The sequence below is a fragment of the Pungitius pungitius genome, chromosome 20, assembly GCF_949316345.1.
Source record: "Pungitius pungitius chromosome 20, fPunPun2.1, whole genome shotgun sequence".
NCBI lineage: Eukaryota > Metazoa > Chordata > Actinopteri > Perciformes > Gasterosteidae > Pungitius > Pungitius pungitius.
This window is the reverse complement of record NC_084919.1, coordinates 7,385,757-7,402,453: the sequence shown is the minus strand read 5'-3', so window position 1 is coordinate 7,402,453 and position 16,697 is coordinate 7,385,757. Positions and strand designations below refer to the sequence as shown.

Here is a 16,697-nt window from a genome sequence, read left to right as displayed (position 1 = left end):
AACTTTTGCTTGTTAAGACATTTGTCACAGGGGAGGGGCACAAAGAACAGCAAGGTGGGGGAAAAAGTGGGGGATTGCTCTGGATACATGAGCCTTTATTCAAGCCTTAAAAAAAACATTGTTTTTTCGCCACGTCTCTATCGTACTGCAATGTTAGGGTATCCTCCCAGATGCCGTAAGTGGGCATTTGGTGATTCTGCCACCTCAAGGCCTTCGCCATCTTATCAACGATCACCCTCCTGCGGGAATGGCTCCGTACTGTTATTTCTCAAAGCGCCGTGTGCCCATCGTGGCGATGTGTCACGGCTTCTGTTTGGCTGCCCACTCGGACGCCGCTCTGTGCGTCTGCAGGAGCTCACGGAATAAATTAGCACGTGCGGGCCATCCCTCCCTATTTCAACAGAATCCAGCACCCGAGATCGCAGCGCCCGGGTGCGAGGCTACGAGTCCGGCCACATGCGGTGTGGTTGCCCCAAATTCTTTGCGTGAAGGCTGCTGCTCGGTGTCTTTTATTGGACGATGGCAGGCCTTTCTCAGGTCGCCTTAGTCTTGTGTGTGTGTGTGTGTGTGTGTGTGTGTGTGTGTGTGTGTGTGTGCAGCAGTTCTACGAATCACAATGTCGTCTCGGCTGGTGACGCCATTATCTGGTGGATCTTTTCCAGCCTGCAGGAGCTCTACACACTGTCCCGTCTCAACATGCTGCCTTACGTGTGCACCAGCTTTGCCACTTCCCCGTTCAAGTTTGAGCCTGTTAGTTTGATTTGATTTGAGCTGCACTTTGTCGTTTCTGTGCACTTTATCCGATAAACATAGGAGCTCTTGACCTTCAGAACACCCACACTTGTTAAAAAGGAGACCTGAAAATATGAGAATCCCCCCCTCCCCCCCTTGTGAAGTGTAAAACATCAATCTCTTTGAAGCCTGCAGTCACAGAGAGCACCAGGGGGCCGCAGATCATATTCTGTGGTTTATCTGTCACCGTCTCACTTGATAAACAGGAAGGTGAATTTTCCCTCTCTATGACACCGTGTCTTATTTCCTGTTTCTTCAGTAGTATTTTTTTTCTTTTCTTCTGTGTAAATTGTGTGCCGTGGGCAGAAGGGGAGAAAAAGGCAGTCACTTCTTGTAAAGAGCTGCTAGCAGTGGGCTGTAGTTGGCTAAGTGACGCAAGCACGTGGGGTTTGCCCAAAGGTGCTGTGACCGTAAGGAGCCACAGATCAGTGGTAGAAATCGTTTGGCCGCCGAGCGATGACCTTTTCATTAACCAAGTGGAAGGTTTTCTCCCCTGCGTTTCCCACAACAAGTTCTTTTTTCTTTTTCTTTCTCACGCACACAGTTTGCTCTACTTTTGTGATCTCCATGAGATTTGTTTTTGGAAACTTTACCTTCGTCATCTGACTTTAAAGATTGTGGTGCTTCTTCAGCTGGAGGCTTTTTTTTTAGTTTTACTCAGTATTCATAGGGTTGACGTTGAAGGACATTTCTCTTATAGCATTTTATTATAACGTGTTTTAAATACTTTACTTCACAATAAAGTAGCTGGGGGGAAGTTTGATCTCAATGTTTTGGTCTTCATTCATTTCTGAAAGAAAAGAAAAAGAAGTTGAACAGACTTACGAGACCTTACGAACCTCATCGAACTACAACAAAAATGCTTTGACTAATTAAGTTATGAGACGTGTAATTAATAACATTATATATGGGCCCTGTTGCATTAAGGCAGGGTCCTGGTAGTGTTCTTCCTGGCTCACTGGAATGGCGTTTGCAAACAAAATTGGATAATATATTTTTAAAACTTCTTTATGTACAGTCGCTTTGGATAAAAGCGTCAGCTTAATGACATGTAATGTAATGTCTACCGTGTAAAGGGCTCCTTCAAACAGTGTCCCCTGCTGGTTTTTAGGTTACTGGGCATGTATCAAATGTTTTAGCCACTTTAAAAATAACACTTCCGCCCATTTTACTGAAAAATATTTTAAAAGACTACTAATGTTTTATACTCTTGATTTACATTCTTTGCTTGCATGATCAGTCTCAGAATCAGTCTTTATTGAACATCATGCCCACAGTACAGTGGTGCTTTATGTCAAGGATCAAAGCCAGCATGCTTAAAGATACTAATGCTTATCATTCATAGTTTATCAAGTCCACCAGCAAGTGCAGCTTAAGCCGAGGGGAAGACACTAGTTTTGCAGGCGTATGATTAAAAAACAACACGTTGCAGAGATACACAATGAGATGGGACTATACAAAATGTAATGCGTTTAAATGTACGAAGTTAGAATCCTGCATTAAAAGGTTGAACTTCTGTTGATCTACGTGAGCCTGGACCAAAGCGATGGGCCGACCGACAGACATCGACACACACACACACACCGCACATGCGCATCATCATATTTAAATGCATTTGCTGTATGCATATTATGTTAGAATGAGATTTGCGGTTAAACCATGCAAGAAATACCCATGCCATTCACACAGTAAAACCCCCTTCTATCACTAATACGCAACCATTGTGTCACCATGTGGTTGCAGGAGAGCGAGAACCTGGAGAAGGAGAACGCCGCCCTGAGAAAGGAGGTGAAGCAGCTGACGGAGGAGGCCAAGTACCTGTCCTCCGTGCTGAGCAGCCACGAGCCGCAGTGCACCGGCCTGGCTCCTCAGACCCCCGACCTCCTCTACCCTCCCCATCACAGCAGCTACCGCCACCAGCACATCGCCGTGCCACACTACCAGCACTGACCTGACCGTCTGCCAACCCCCCCGACCAATGACCTCAAGCGGAGAGAAAGACCGACGGACTGGAAATGGGTCTATCAATGTTTTTCGAACTGTTGTTCTGAGACGCGAAGATTACCACGGCCGGCCGGTCCGTCCGCCAAACAGTGACAGTACGGACCCCGAACTGTTGAAAGCGGCGTTCAAAACTATTTATTTTGCTTGTGCTCAGCTCTTTGCTTTCAACAGTGATCTGTATGTGAACTTAAATGTCTCTCTGAGTGCAGTTATCAAAACAGTCTGTGTTTACATTGGGAGAAAAGAAACAACCTGCCGTATGTTCAGGTGACTCAGGTGGTACACGGTTTTTCTAAGGTTTAAGGTCACGGAGAGCGCCTGTTGTCATCTTGTCATGTTTTACTTTCTCGCGTTTATGAATGTGTTTCAGTGTGTAAATGTAGAATCGATAATGCTCAGGAGTATTTGGACAGATGTGATTGTGGACAAGGAGAATGTTGAGTTGAGATCCTAAAAAAAAAAAAGAATAGAAACGTCTGCCCGGTGAAGTATGGGCACCTCAACGGGTCTCAACTACTGCCGACAATACTGATTTGGTAAAAGAAGATGCAAAATGTATTTATTAAACGTGATGCCTTTCAAGGATCATTTCTAAACCTCCGCTTGGATTCCTGCCTTCACACAGTTGTTTGTCTTCTGTCTGGACTGCAGACTGACTAAAGTCTGCAGTCTGCTGGGGTTGATAACAGGGGTCACGTGACAATCCACCTTCGTGTTTTATTTGTGTCTGTGATGGGGGAATCCCTAGGTGGCGCTGTTCACCATAGATTAAGTGCAGAGTGGCACACGGCAACCACGAAGATAAACATGCATTGTGTCCCCTGTGGTTTAGAGTGAACTTGAACACAACTGAGGCTTTCACGGCATGGCCCCTTCTTGCAATAATTCCAGAGCGACTGTGGTAGAAACGTGGTGGGAGAAACGAACAAACGGAGCCGTGCAGCCGTTTTAAAGCGGGCCACGGTGAACTAGTAACACGGCCTGTGTTTAATAAATTCCACTACGGACTTTGGGTCTGCGAGGAATGGGCGCGGGTTGAATCCCGTTACAAGTCGTAAAAGCGGGCGACGATATCTGGGCTCAGCAGGCGGGCTTAGATACCACATTAGAACACGGTGTGAAACCACGCCCTCATCTGACCGATTTGGTTCAAGCCCAAAGTGGGTTGAGGTCCGGTTGGAGAGCTCTGGCACGTGTGAACACACGGAAGCCCCCCCCCCCCCCCCCTCCTCCTCCTCAACGGATCCTATTCAGCAATTGCACTTTTCTCTTTCATTTATTGAACTTTCACACACTTCAGTCGCAGATCTGAGCGCGGAAGCTAACTTCAAACTTCAGGGGGAGGAAATGCCGCTCAAAGCAGAAGTTGCAGCGCCCACCGCTACGTGCTTCGTGCGTATTCTGGAGGTTTGAAACGGCGTGTGTTTGCGTTTGAGACGTGGAGCTGTAGAAGCGTAGAAGTACAGCGTCCACCAAATGAAACGGGCACAAGTTCGGCCACTTTCCGTGAAGTTTGTCGTGGTTTAAAGTTCACGCTCCATGAGTCCTATCGAGAGAACAGCTGTGCCGTCGGGGGACGCGGCGCCCGACGCCAAGGACGACTCGGAGATCGGCGTCGGCCCCCCGGTGGATGAGGCGGCGCAGCGCGCCGACGAGCCGGCACCGACCCGCCTGTACAAACGGCGCTGGATGATCGTCCTGCTCTTCAGCTCCTACTCCCTGTGTAACTCCTTCCAGTGGATACAGTACGGCATCATCAATAACATTTTCATGAAGTTCTACAACGTGGACGCCTTCACCATAGACTGGATGTCTATGATCTACATGCTGACATACATCCCCTTCATCTTCCCCGTGACCTGGCTGCTGGACAAGAAGGGGCTGCGGGTCATCGCGCTGGTGGCCACGGCGCTCAACTGCGCGGGCACGTGGATCAAAGTGGCCAGCGTCAAGCCCAACCTGTTCCCCGTCACCTTCCTGGGGCAGTTCTGCTGCTCCTTCGCGCAGGTGTTCATCCTCGGGATGCCGTCGAGGATCGCGTCGGTGTGGTTCGGTTCGGAGGAAGTGTCCACCGCTTGCTCCATCGGAGTCTTCGGGAATCAGGTATAACGCCGAGTCATTAAACGGGCCATGGTGGCCGTGCACCTACCTGATCACCCATCGATCATGCGGACATGTCTATTAGGAGCTTCAGCGTAATTACGCACGTCCCATGGGCTTATACAATGAATATACGATGAAAAAGTATGAAAGTGACAACCATTGTGTGTGCGCCTTCAGTCGAAAAGAGCAATTCAATCAAACATGACCTTTCATGAAGACATTTAATTGTACCTGAGAAATAACCACAAAACATTACTTCTAACATTATATAACGACTACATCCATTTACAATTCCGTATTATTAACTGCATTAAACACAGGGGGCGAAAAGGCTGATAAACACCCTGTCTATTAGGATTCAATAGTAAGCTTTATGTGTAAATAAAATGAAGGATCCAAATTTGTGCAAATCACCAATACCATTGTGGCAGTTGAAAGGCATCAAAACAATTGAACTAGACCAAAAAGTAATGTGTTTAACATGTGAGCCGATGCCCCCACGTCCTCTGGCAGGGCTGCTCCACACATGTTGGTCCTGGTTCTGAAGAGGAGTCTTTAGAAGGAATCTCTACTACGAGCATGTTCACCACATCTTCTAAAATTGTGTCACAAAACAAGAGCTTAATCCAGTAGAATGTCTAGTAATATAGTAATGTTGATGCCGAGCTTGCAGTTTAACACACAGCGCGGTGGGCTTGTCACCTGTGTAAATTGTTTTCTGGATCTGTGACCTTAGGCTTGTGTTGGTCACTTCACATAAATGATGCAAATTGCTATAGTGCTCTCATTATATTCAGTTTTTCTGCTTCAATTGGAGGCAGCAGGGTACACAAGAAGCCAAATAAGCAGACGGGAGTGCAAGAAGCTGTCGATTTAACACCAAACAAACAACACTTGAGTCAACTATCAGTTCAACTCCGATGAAAATGTCACAGAGAAGTCATCGCTTGGTGTTGGATGATTAGCTTTGCGTAACCCAGAGCGAAAAACCACGTTCTTAAAAAGTAAGAACTATTTGTGGTCTTTCTGATGGATTCTAATGACAACAAATCCTCTGGCTTCTAGCTGTTGTGTATTTTAGCGTCTTCAGACAAGTTGAACACCGCGCTTAAAACTGCCTCGCTGAACGTTTCTTCTGAGTCTGCAATTATTTCCTTCATTGACATCACATGACAGGACCGCAGGAGATAAATACACAGACCTGCGGCATAGAGGCCCATTGCCATCACAAGCGAGTGAGTTGTGGATCAGGACAACGGTCCCTGCGGCTCTGCTCACTGGCTTCTCTGAGAACGCCGCGTTTCAACTACGGGCAGTTCGCCTGCGTCCTGGAAAATCTCCAGACCTCTCGCCTCTCACGCTCCAGGGGCCCCCCCTTCAGGAAGGTGAAAATGCCACGAAACAACGCTTTGAAAGGCAACCATGCAAATTCCCAGCCCTGCGGCGAGGAACGCCCGCGGTGCAAGGCCGCCAAGAGCGGCTCCCCGGGCCTCGCTTCAATGACGTGGACTCCGGGGCCTCTAGGCAGTGCCACCCCCGCCGGCCCCCGGGCGGAACCGGCCCCCGAGGCTCGGACCAAACTGTACCGACGGCGCTGGGTCGTGCTGTTCCTCTTCAGCGCCGTCTCCGCCAGCAATGGCTTCATGCGGCTTCAGTACGGAACCATCGGCGACATATTCGCGCGCTTCTACCGCGTCGACTCGCTGGCCATCGACTGGCTGGCCGCCATCTACCCGCTGGCGTGCATCCCACTCGCCGTGCCCGTCCTGTGGCTGCTGGAGACCAGGGGAATCCGGGACGTCGTCCTCGTCGGGTCGGCGTTCAACTGCGTGGGTGCTTGGATTCAAATCGGCGGCGCCGGTCCAAAGCTGCTCCCGGTGACCTTTTGTGGGCAGTTAGTGTGCTCGGCAGCCGGCGCGTTCGTCCTCGGCGTTCCGTCTCACCTCGCCTCGCTGTGGTTCGGAGAGGACGAGGTGTCCACGGCTTGTTGCATAGGAGCTCTGGGACACCAGGTTTGTCTGGATGTCTAAATAAAAAAAAAAAGCAGCGTCCACACGGCCAGGCAGCTGTGTGTGGATCCTGCAGCTCCGCCTGGACGCCACGGTCACACAAGACTTCCAGTGTCTTGGTGCCAGAGTCCAGGCAAAATTGGGTTAAACTGTTTGCTGAAGCCTCTTTGTCTGTTTAGTAGTTTTAAATGTAATCAAGTTCTGCGTCGAGTTATTCAGATGCCACGCTTTTGGGAAATAAAGCTGCCAGTTTTGGAAGTTATAAGACAACGCATATTTAAAAATATGTGGCGTTAAAGCCTTCTTCGTTTGACATTACACTAATAAGCGTTATCTGTGCTGGTTGTTTCATAGCTGGGGATTGCCATCGGGTTCCTTCTGCCGCCCATCCTGGTGCCCAACGTGGACGACGTGGACGAGCTGGCGCATCACATCAGCATCATGTTCTACATCACAGCAGGAGTGGCTACTCTGCTCTTCATCCTGGTGGTCATTGGTAAGATGTGCCATGTGGTGTGCACACGTCACGCAACTGTTCGCACTTAGTTGCTTCTAGCGTCCTCTAACTGTGACGACAGAGCCTGGTATTTTAATTCCAAGGTGAGACAATAACCTTCACCCTGAACGGTTTTTTAGTTATTATTAATTTATGTAAACATCTAGATTAGCCGTTTTTACACTTGTATACTGAACAGTGTCATTAAGTCAAGTTTGTTTGTTATAAATGGAGGATTTATGAACATAAAGAGTCATTTTCTGAAGGAACGTTTATGACTTATGATGTGACGAACAGGATGGGAGTTGTTAAGAAAACTTTTAGTTCTGCTTTATTGCTGCTGCTCATGAACTATTATACTATATATAACATTCAGTTTATATTCTAAATTGCACTTCATTAGTATAACATCACACGTGTTTTATATATTATAGAGAGGAAGTTAAAAAAAGTGCTTGTTAGACATTTCTTTTCTTTTTTTATAACCACAATTATCCCATTGATATTTTGTATCTTTGTGCTAAGGAAGGCCAAGATAGCATCATAAAAAAGTTTCACCATTACATAAAAAAAAGATAAGACTAAAATAAAAAAACACCATAAAAACATTTTAATTGAGTTAAAGCCCATTTAGTGCACAAACGCCACAGAGGTGGCTGTGTCTGCTCTTCTACATCGAGGTCGGTCAACTCGGTGGCCGTAAGAGAGGAGAAACAAGTTTAATGAAAAAGCTGTTGTCCCGTGAGGATGGGGGGGGGGTGGTCAGCCGTGCTCGCAAGCGTTTCTGCATTCAGAAAAACAAAAGGATGCTTGTGAAGGCATTCCATAGTGTCACCGTGTCCGGCCTCCAGACAAACTGTCAGTGTTGTTTGTTTTCGAGGGAACGTAGAGGTTTTACATCCGCCCAATACAAATTAAGTCAGTGCCAGCTGATCTATTCGACTGTGCAGCAGATGTGACTCTTGCTTCTCTTAATCGCTAATTCGGGCCAGTTGGCAAAAGAGGTTTGACGGTATGACGCATACAAACCACACACATGGCGCGCCCTCACGCACGCACGCATGCAAGATGCCACGTGTGACGGTTGTCCTGCCGGCAGGGCCATCTGTGGCCTTGCCACAGGCCTGTGAGTCAGCAATGCAGACAAAGTCCCGGGATCCAGAGATTTGCATAATGTGTGTGTGTGTGTGAGTGTGTGTGTGTGTGCGCGCTAGGCGAGAAAGAGAGAAGTTTGTCAGCTAAAGTTCACCACAGAGGAAGTCTGCACTTACAGATCATGTGAGTGGATCTGGTTGCCCGAGTAAAGTGGAATCGCATAAAAAGACGGTGTGTGTGTTTGGACCTGTCCAGCTATGTCTGAACGTGTCCTGCTCCATGTCCACGTCCCTCATTTATGAACTTATTAAACCTTCTTTTGTTGTGGAGAAACGTACAATAATAACCAAAATTCCCTCTTTTGAATGTTTAATGCGCATTCGCTGCATAAAACCTTTGACTTTGGTCTCTTGGTGTGTCAGTCTTCCAGGAGCGTCCTAAACTTCCTCCGACTCTGGCCCAGGCGACGGCTCGCAGCATCCCACCGGAGGACTACTCCTACACAGCCTCCATTCTGAGGCTGCTCCGAAACAGACCCTTCATCCTCCTCATCATCACGTATGGTCAGTCGCCCTGCTTCCACAGAGTAAAATCCTGTATTCATCTGTTCGGATTGTTAGAAACTACGGGAAACATTTATATTTTACTCAGCAGGGCGTTGTTTCTCCCTTTTAACAATTAAAGCTGCAATATATAATTTCTTTCCTATGCGCTGTATTTTTAAGTCATTATGGAAAATGTGTTAGCAAACCGCTTATTTGCTCATCCAGAAGTTGCAGAGCAACATCCGTTGGTTCTGAATATAACAATGGGAATAGAATGAGCTGGGAAATAATTGTTGCACAAGAGACATTTTCTTTAAGCAAATAATGTTGAAATATGGATTGAAAGTCTTCTGATTTTGATTAATCAATCAAGTAATTCATTAATTAGTAGTGCTTTTTAAAATGTTCTTTTTTTAAACAAAGACTTGGTTAAACATTTAATTCTTTTTATTGCCTTATTTATTGACTGGCTGGTTTTCTGAAAAAGCTCCAATCTGCCCTGTTTTATGATTGTTGTTTAAAAGCCTAGAGAGATGAGAGGGAGTGTACCCTGGGAAAGTTCAACGTTTGCTTATAGTCTGACAATATTTAACAAATGATAAAATTTGAACCAAATAACCTACCATTTCAGAAAAGTGTAAAGGTCTCTGCGATATGACATTAAGCTGCTATCAAGCTTGTCAAGTTACAACTAAGTCCAACAGCTGTGGGAGGTCCCTCCCCTGACCTCACCGAGCCGTTCCACATGACACGACCCATGTGACCAGATTCATACGTGTGTCTCCCCCCGGTCTTTTTGCACATGGTTTTTAGGACAACCATGCAGTTCACGCATCACACGTCTCGCTATTATCTCGCGTCATTTTTAGTTTGTGGACTGTAGTTTGGAGCCCTGGTGACCCGTTTGTCTGGTAGAGTGGGATCCACCTGAGCTTGTCCCCCCCCCCCCCCCCCCCCCCCCATCCGTCTGGCTGCCGCTCCACCTGTCTCTGTTTGTCCAACTGAGCCGCATCTGCTGATCCTGAATATCTTGTAGTACAGTAACTAATCTACACAGTGCTATGTGCTTGTTTTCATGCAGAGGAACGTTTCTGTGCCGTTTACGTCTGAGCTGCAGACGTTATCTTTTCTGTTCAAGGATGAGACCTTCAGTGATGTTTTGTCCTTTTTTAGACCGCCTCGGTTCGGGACATTGTTTTGGAAACCCCGGAGGGATTTGGGCCGCTCGGGGTCGTGGTGTTTGCACACAATGTTTGACGTTATTTCCCAACTCGCAGGTTTAAACGTGGGTTGTTTCTATGCCGTCGGCACGCTGCTGAACCGCATGATCATCGAGCATTACCCTGTGAGTCCCGCCTGTGTTTGTACGTGGATAAAGTCTAGTGTGTTTTCTCTGTACTACCCCAAAGCCCTTGTTACACCTCCCACAGTTTGACATTTCACGACTTGAAAAGCTGGTTCAGCTGTGATATTTAGCATCGCAAGGACTTTTCTTTATTGAAGTATCAACACAAGCTGCTGCTAAATATGTGTTTATGCAACGATGTCGCTTGCTGAAGCTTCTCATTTCATTTCACTCCACATCAAGGTTTTGTTTAAATGATAAATACGACACAACATTAATGTAGAAACTCACTCCAAATAATCTCCGCTCCCTTGAAATTATATCTGCTTTGTCTTTAACCGCCTTTCCTTGCAAGGCCATCGGGTGACTCATCTGTGTGCCATCTTCCTCCACCCTTTATAGGGAGAAGAGGTGAATGCTGGGAGAATCGGCCTCACCATTGTCATCGCGGGGATGGTCGGCTCCCTCATCTGTGGCATCTGGTTGGACAAAACTAAAACCTACAAGTAAGACGGACGTTGGAAAGGAAAAGTTTAAATAAAGAGGTGTGACCTTGTTGACTAGAGCTTTCTGTTTTTGCCAAATGATGAATGTAAAGCTGGCACTTTAGTTGTTTAATCCAGATATTTTGTTCAATATTATTACAAAATCTGTACGGACAAGTTGTTTTCGATATGAGTTCATGTTTTGGTGAATCCCCTGAGAAGCTGCAGTAGTCTAGGACAGCGCCCACTGCAACGTGCAGAGCTAAAATGCAGCAGTGCTGCATGAAACGAAGCGTAGTGCTCATCCGTGGACACCTCTCATGCGTTTTCCCAGGCAGACGACCCTCGCAGTGTACTTCATGTCTCTGGTGGGGATGATCATCTATGCTTCCACACTCAATCTGGGACACCTCTGGCTGGTCTTCGTCACCGCTGGTTTGCTCGGGTATTTTTTCATTCATTTATTCTTTGTTTCATTCATTCATTGTATATTCATTCATATTTTTGCCAGCAATTTTTCTCCAACTGCTTGCCCAAACAGAAAAAAACAACCAAATTGTTAATGGAGACTAAATTGGCTCCATCTAGCTCCACATTCCTGCTGGAATTCTTGGCATTCGATTCATGAAGTGATCATCTTATATGTGTACAATGAGTATTTTCCTTGTTTCTTTTTTTTATTTACAGAATTTTCGATTTGTCTGTCCATCATTATTGTTTCCCTTACTTTTGGAGATACATTTGACTTGATCTATGACAGAGTGTGAATAGATGTCAAAGAAATGTGAGTGTGAAATTACAGAATGACACTGACACGTGAGGGGCTGGGAGAAATGTAGATTTAAAAAATATATATATATTTAATTATTTTATCCCATACTGAGACATGCAAACTATGGAGAGAACACGGATCGAACCACACTGTAATACATCACAGCCCTGTTTTGTTATGTCCACATACTTCTTCTCTATTATTAACAAAAGCACACGTGGAGTCACAAAATGTCGTTATTTCAGTAAAAATTCAGCGTGGACCATTTTGTCACATTTTTGTTGGTGCGGTGGGGCCCGGACATTTTTTCTTCCTCCAAAAGTCAGTTGCTTAGTATTACAGCCCTGAAAGGACATTGACATTTAGTAGGTACAAAGTTTTCATCCACTTGTTTGTTATTATGAATCCGTAGCAACACCACTGGCCACAGTCTGTGAAGGGCTGTGTTTTTTGCATTAACCCATTAATCTAACCCATTCCTGCAAAATGTTGTGTGTGTGTGTCCAGGTTCTTCATGACCGGTTACCTACCTTTGGGCTTTGAGTTTGCGGTCGAGCTGACCTACCCAGAGTGTGAGGGAACATCGTCTGGACTCCTCAACTGCTGCGCGCAGGTGCAGCTTAATGCCACGCAGCGTCTCTGATAACATTGTGTAGCAGATAAGCAGATAAAAGAGATAGCAGAGAAACACATGTTTTGTCACAGAAATAAATGGGTTAAATGTGCTGATGAATGCAGATGCGTGTGTCCCTTGCAGACCAGGGATCAGTCAAAGTGACAGTACTACCATTCACTAATCACTTGTGTGAAATAAATATTTAGGCTTCCCCTCAATGGGGAAGCTCTATTCCTCACTACTGCATTGTGCTCCGCATGCACAGGTGTTTGGGATTATTTTCACCATCTGCCAGGGCAAGATCATCGACGGCTTCGGCACCCTGCCAGGAAACATCTTCCTCTGTGTGTTTCTTCTAATCGGCACAATAATGACAGGTGAGACCTGAGCTGGAACGGATGCCGTGTCGAGTAACGGACAGCTTCTGATTTTACTCGGCGTGACTTGAGGGACTTTTTCAAAGCTGAATGCCGTGATCGGGTAGAATGTTGCACAATGACACGTGTTTTTTTTATTGTTGGATTTTTCTTAACTAATGTGTCACCTATTAAGGAGGTGAGTTTAACTCTGGAACGCCGCAGGGTAGGATTGCTTGATTTCTGCTCCTTAAACAACCACAGGCATAGTTATTCCCTCTGTCCTCCTCATTCAAAGTTGAGTAATGGAAAACTTTGCCTCATTCAGTGAAGTAATTAGCATACAGTCAGAAGCGCTGCACAAAAAGCAGCAGTTTGTTTTCAGGGGTCATTGGTGAGCCTCAGTTGCCATAGCATTACATTTAAAGGATTACTAGGATATTTGTTCATGGCCCATTTAGCAGTTTATTAAACAATGTATCACCTTTTTTTTCCATTTTCTTTCATTAGCTGCTGAAGCAATTAGCATTGTCCCCGTAAAATGCTGCGAAACATTCTATTTTCATTGAACCTTTCTGCTCACAAAGGTCAGCAGACCGTCTTATTCAGCATTTGGACATACGAGTGGACTTCTTCTCTTTTATGAGGGAAATCGGCTGCATCTGTGAGAAAACCACAACTGAGCTCCCGCTTCTATGGTTATTGATGTACCCAGCTGGCTCCTTGTGATATATTCAGTCACAAAGGTTACTTGTAAGAGAAGTTTCCTCTCGTGGGAATGCAGGTTAACGATTAAGCTTTACATCGTACTGTCTTGGCCATACTGTATTTTCTTTAGATTTGCATTTGTAGCGTATTACTGTGTACTCCTGTGTCTCTGTGATCGAGAGCCACCTGCTGGACAGTCGCCTTTTATTAAATCGCCGCGATGAAATCATTTTTTATTTCACGTTCTGTTTTTCAAATGTCATGTAAATTTGACCCGTTTCTGTCTTCATCTCTCTGTAGGCTTCATTAAGTCTGATCTGCGGAGACAGAATGCAAACCGCGTGGCCAAAGCAGCAGTAAGTGTCGAAACCAAAAGTGTAACGCTGTGTTTTGTGGATACTGAAGTGAAACGGTGGTGGAAGTGTATGTGCACGTAAGCCTTTTTGCTTCATGGTGGCGTTGACATCTCAAGGCAGGAAAAGCACAGGTGTAAATGATAGAATTAACAAAGGCTGAATTCCATTTAGCTTGTGCCACGGCCTAGCGCCTTGTTAAGGTTTTTAACCTGTGCCTTTCCTAGTGCCGCGCGAAAAAACGCGTGCTGTGTGTGTGTCTGCACGTCAAATTCACACGTGTCTTCTTGTGCAGCTCCAGAAATAACTCTTAACCCCCCTCCCCCCCTCCCTTATTGTGTGTGTATTTTTGTTGTCTTGCGTCGGACTGCACGCCAGCCTGCATTTAACATTGAAATATGGTGAAATGTGGTGATACTGTCTCCGCTGCACGTGCTACCTTTACAAAACAGAGGATGCATGGTAGTCACCATCAAAACTCTTGATTATTTTTATTTTTTTTACCTACTTTTCTTGGTTCTTTCCCCAAACGCATGCCTTTCTATTTCACCACCGCTAAATTACCTTTGTGTTGAAAAAAGAACCCGCGATGCTCCATCCGAGGGGCGCGATACAAGGACATAAATTGTGGTTGTTGATGCCTGTGTGAGTCCCCGGGGGGTGTGTGTGTATGTGTGTGTGTGTGTGTGTGTAGGGAAGTTACTCGTGAGGAGGCCAAAGCTCGAAGGCCTGTGGCATTCGGTGAGGAGCAGAGTACCTGATGTACCCGAGCACGGTCGAATAGGGCCTCTATCGTGTTTAAAGATGCCAGTTCACAATTGCATTGGGTGTTTGAAGGTGCAGACCGAAGAAACGGGCCACTCGGTGGTGTGTATTTTCTTAACCGACCCCGTGGTAAAGGAGTAAGGGATTTTCTAGAGCTGCCTGGTACCATGTGGTTCCATCGCAGCGACCGACCCGGAGGCTGTGCGCGCTGAATGAGTAGTGACGGGCAGCTGTTGTTTTAGGCGGAGAAGCTGATGTCGGGACAAGACTACGGAGCCACGGCGCTAATCTCCCAGCCGGACGCTCCTCCTGCAAAGCACAATCAATAATTCTGCTTCCACGGCAAAAAAAAAAAAAAAAATCTCCTCAAATCTTAGCTCTACACGCAAATACTGAAAGGTAAATCACCTGCACAGCCTTCACCCTCTTTCTGTTGAACCTTCCTTTCTCTCACTCTCTTCCTCTAAATCACACTGAATTCAAGTTACACAATGTACGTAAATATGGAAGCCTTTTTTTGAAAAAGTTGTGTCTTTTTCAGACACGTCTTCTCTTCATTTCCTTTTGTGTACAGAATGTGTGTAGCTGGAATGTTTTTAAAGTCGACAAAGATTGAGCACGTGGGAAGGAAATAACGTGCTGCGACGTGACGAGCTGAATGAGTTTTATTTTTTTATGGGCCTCACTCATTCGGACAAATTGTCAAGACTCTGCTCCAAAATCAACTTCCACAAAGACAAAGCACAACTTCTGTGTTGTGTCCATAAAAGTGTTGAATTAACAGGCCTGTTTTGATTGATAGCGACCTCCCGACTGCCACGACGGGAGCCCGGCTGCAGCGTCCATCATCAGCCAAGCCGCGTTTTAAACGCACACAGTAACGCAAAGGCCTTCAAAATGGCCTTTGAAGAACATCCTGTTGCAGTGTGACGCATTTCACTTCCCTTCTGAGAAGAGTGAGCTTCATCATGTTGTAACTATTTATAAATTAAAAATAAGTTAAATCATAAAATAATGATAATGCACAATTTTTAGCATGTATACATTTTATATATCTTTTAAAATGTAATTGTAAATTGATATTTTTTTTTCTAATATATGTGAAATGCAAATCTGAAAAGTTTGTACCTCAACAATTTTACCTGTCAGTATTTTAGGTATATAGTTATGTACAACTAATCACAAAGGCCTTCTCTCTGTCTCTCTCTCTCTCTACATATCTATATATAGATATCTATATTTATAGATATCTATATATAGATATATAATCTCAATCAATGTGTTTTTGAGTGATTTTGTAAGGAGACCTTTGTGATTAAAATAATACCTGGAGCTGGATATTAGAAGGGTTTCTAATCCATGACAGTCCACCGTAAGGGATGAAATATTCATTATACACTGTTGTGTAATATCTGTTAATATTATTCATGTTTACTTGTTTAACATGAAATAAAACAGTTTAATTGTCTTTTTTCCATTTGCTCACATGTTTTACATTACAATTTGTCATGGTAATACTTGAATAAAAGCCCCAGATAATTTCAAACAATCTCACTATATAAAAAAAATAGCACCCTTGTTTGTAAATAATAAATTCCCTTCATCCAAGGCTGGATCACTAAGTGGTTATAGCTGAAAACTGGAATGGACTCTAAACTCTATGTATGTACTGTATGTAAAGCATCCCCCTCTGACTGCTGACTAACACGGGACTTTTGAGACAAGCCACTTGAGTGATTAATCGTTCGATAGTGAACAAGGATGTGAACTCGGAAGTGGAATGTTGGCGATAGCATTGAAACCTTTGGCCACCCTTTATCTCGCGCTCTCACTAAATAGATAAGGAGTAGGCTTTAGAATTCTCCCGTTTAAGGATCTTCCTTCATTTCTCGCTGGTGAATTAGATTTCAGCAGCAGAGAAGCGACAATGCACCTGGCGAAGATGTCAACTGATCTGCTACTTGACCTTAGACCATTAATGCATTTTGCGGTGCACTGGGAAGAGACCTCCAGCTCACAAATACACAATAAACAGATTCAAAATTACAACAAAACAAAAATGAGACTTGATTGGGAAATGTGGATGGCAAAATATTTTCAAAAAGCCTGAACGAACTCTGGATCTCTGAAACATCACAATCCGCAAAATTAATATCTGCATAGAATTATTCAGGCCTAAAATGAAGTGTATGAGCAACACATCTATACTGTTTCATTAAAACGTACATATATTATCACCAAATTCAAGCCAAG

General features: G+C 45.0%; 1 protein-coding gene across 4 annotated transcripts; it reads left to right on the top strand.

The window, feature by feature from the left end:
• The first annotated feature begins 4,020 nt into the window (after positions 1–4,020).
• Positions 4,021–15,530, top strand: flvcr2b (FLVCR choline and putative heme transporter 2b). 4 transcript variants are annotated; one of them, XR_009942805.1, is made up of 11 exons: positions 4,022–4,899; positions 7,263–7,404; positions 8,922–9,062; positions 10,322–10,389; positions 10,792–10,895; positions 11,209–11,319; positions 12,154–12,259; positions 12,528–12,639; positions 13,627–13,682; positions 14,687–14,843; positions 15,247–15,530. XR_009942805.1 is itself a non-coding variant. In XM_037449439.2 (10 exons), exons 1-10 carry the CDS (start codon positions 4,336–4,338, stop codon positions 15,310–15,312), a joined length of 1,470 nt encoding a protein of 489 aa, XP_037305336.2. In that variant the 5' UTR covers positions 4,021–4,335; the 3' UTR covers positions 15,313–15,530. The 4 variants fall into 4 exon arrangements, 2 of the variants coding, with proteins under 2 accessions (XP_037305336.2, XP_037305335.2); XR_009942806.1 differs by having other exon boundaries at positions 15,019–15,530; XM_037449439.2 differs by lacking the exon at positions 14,687–14,843 and having other exon boundaries at positions 4,021–4,899.
• The last annotated feature ends 1,167 nt before the right edge of the window (positions 15,531–16,697 follow it).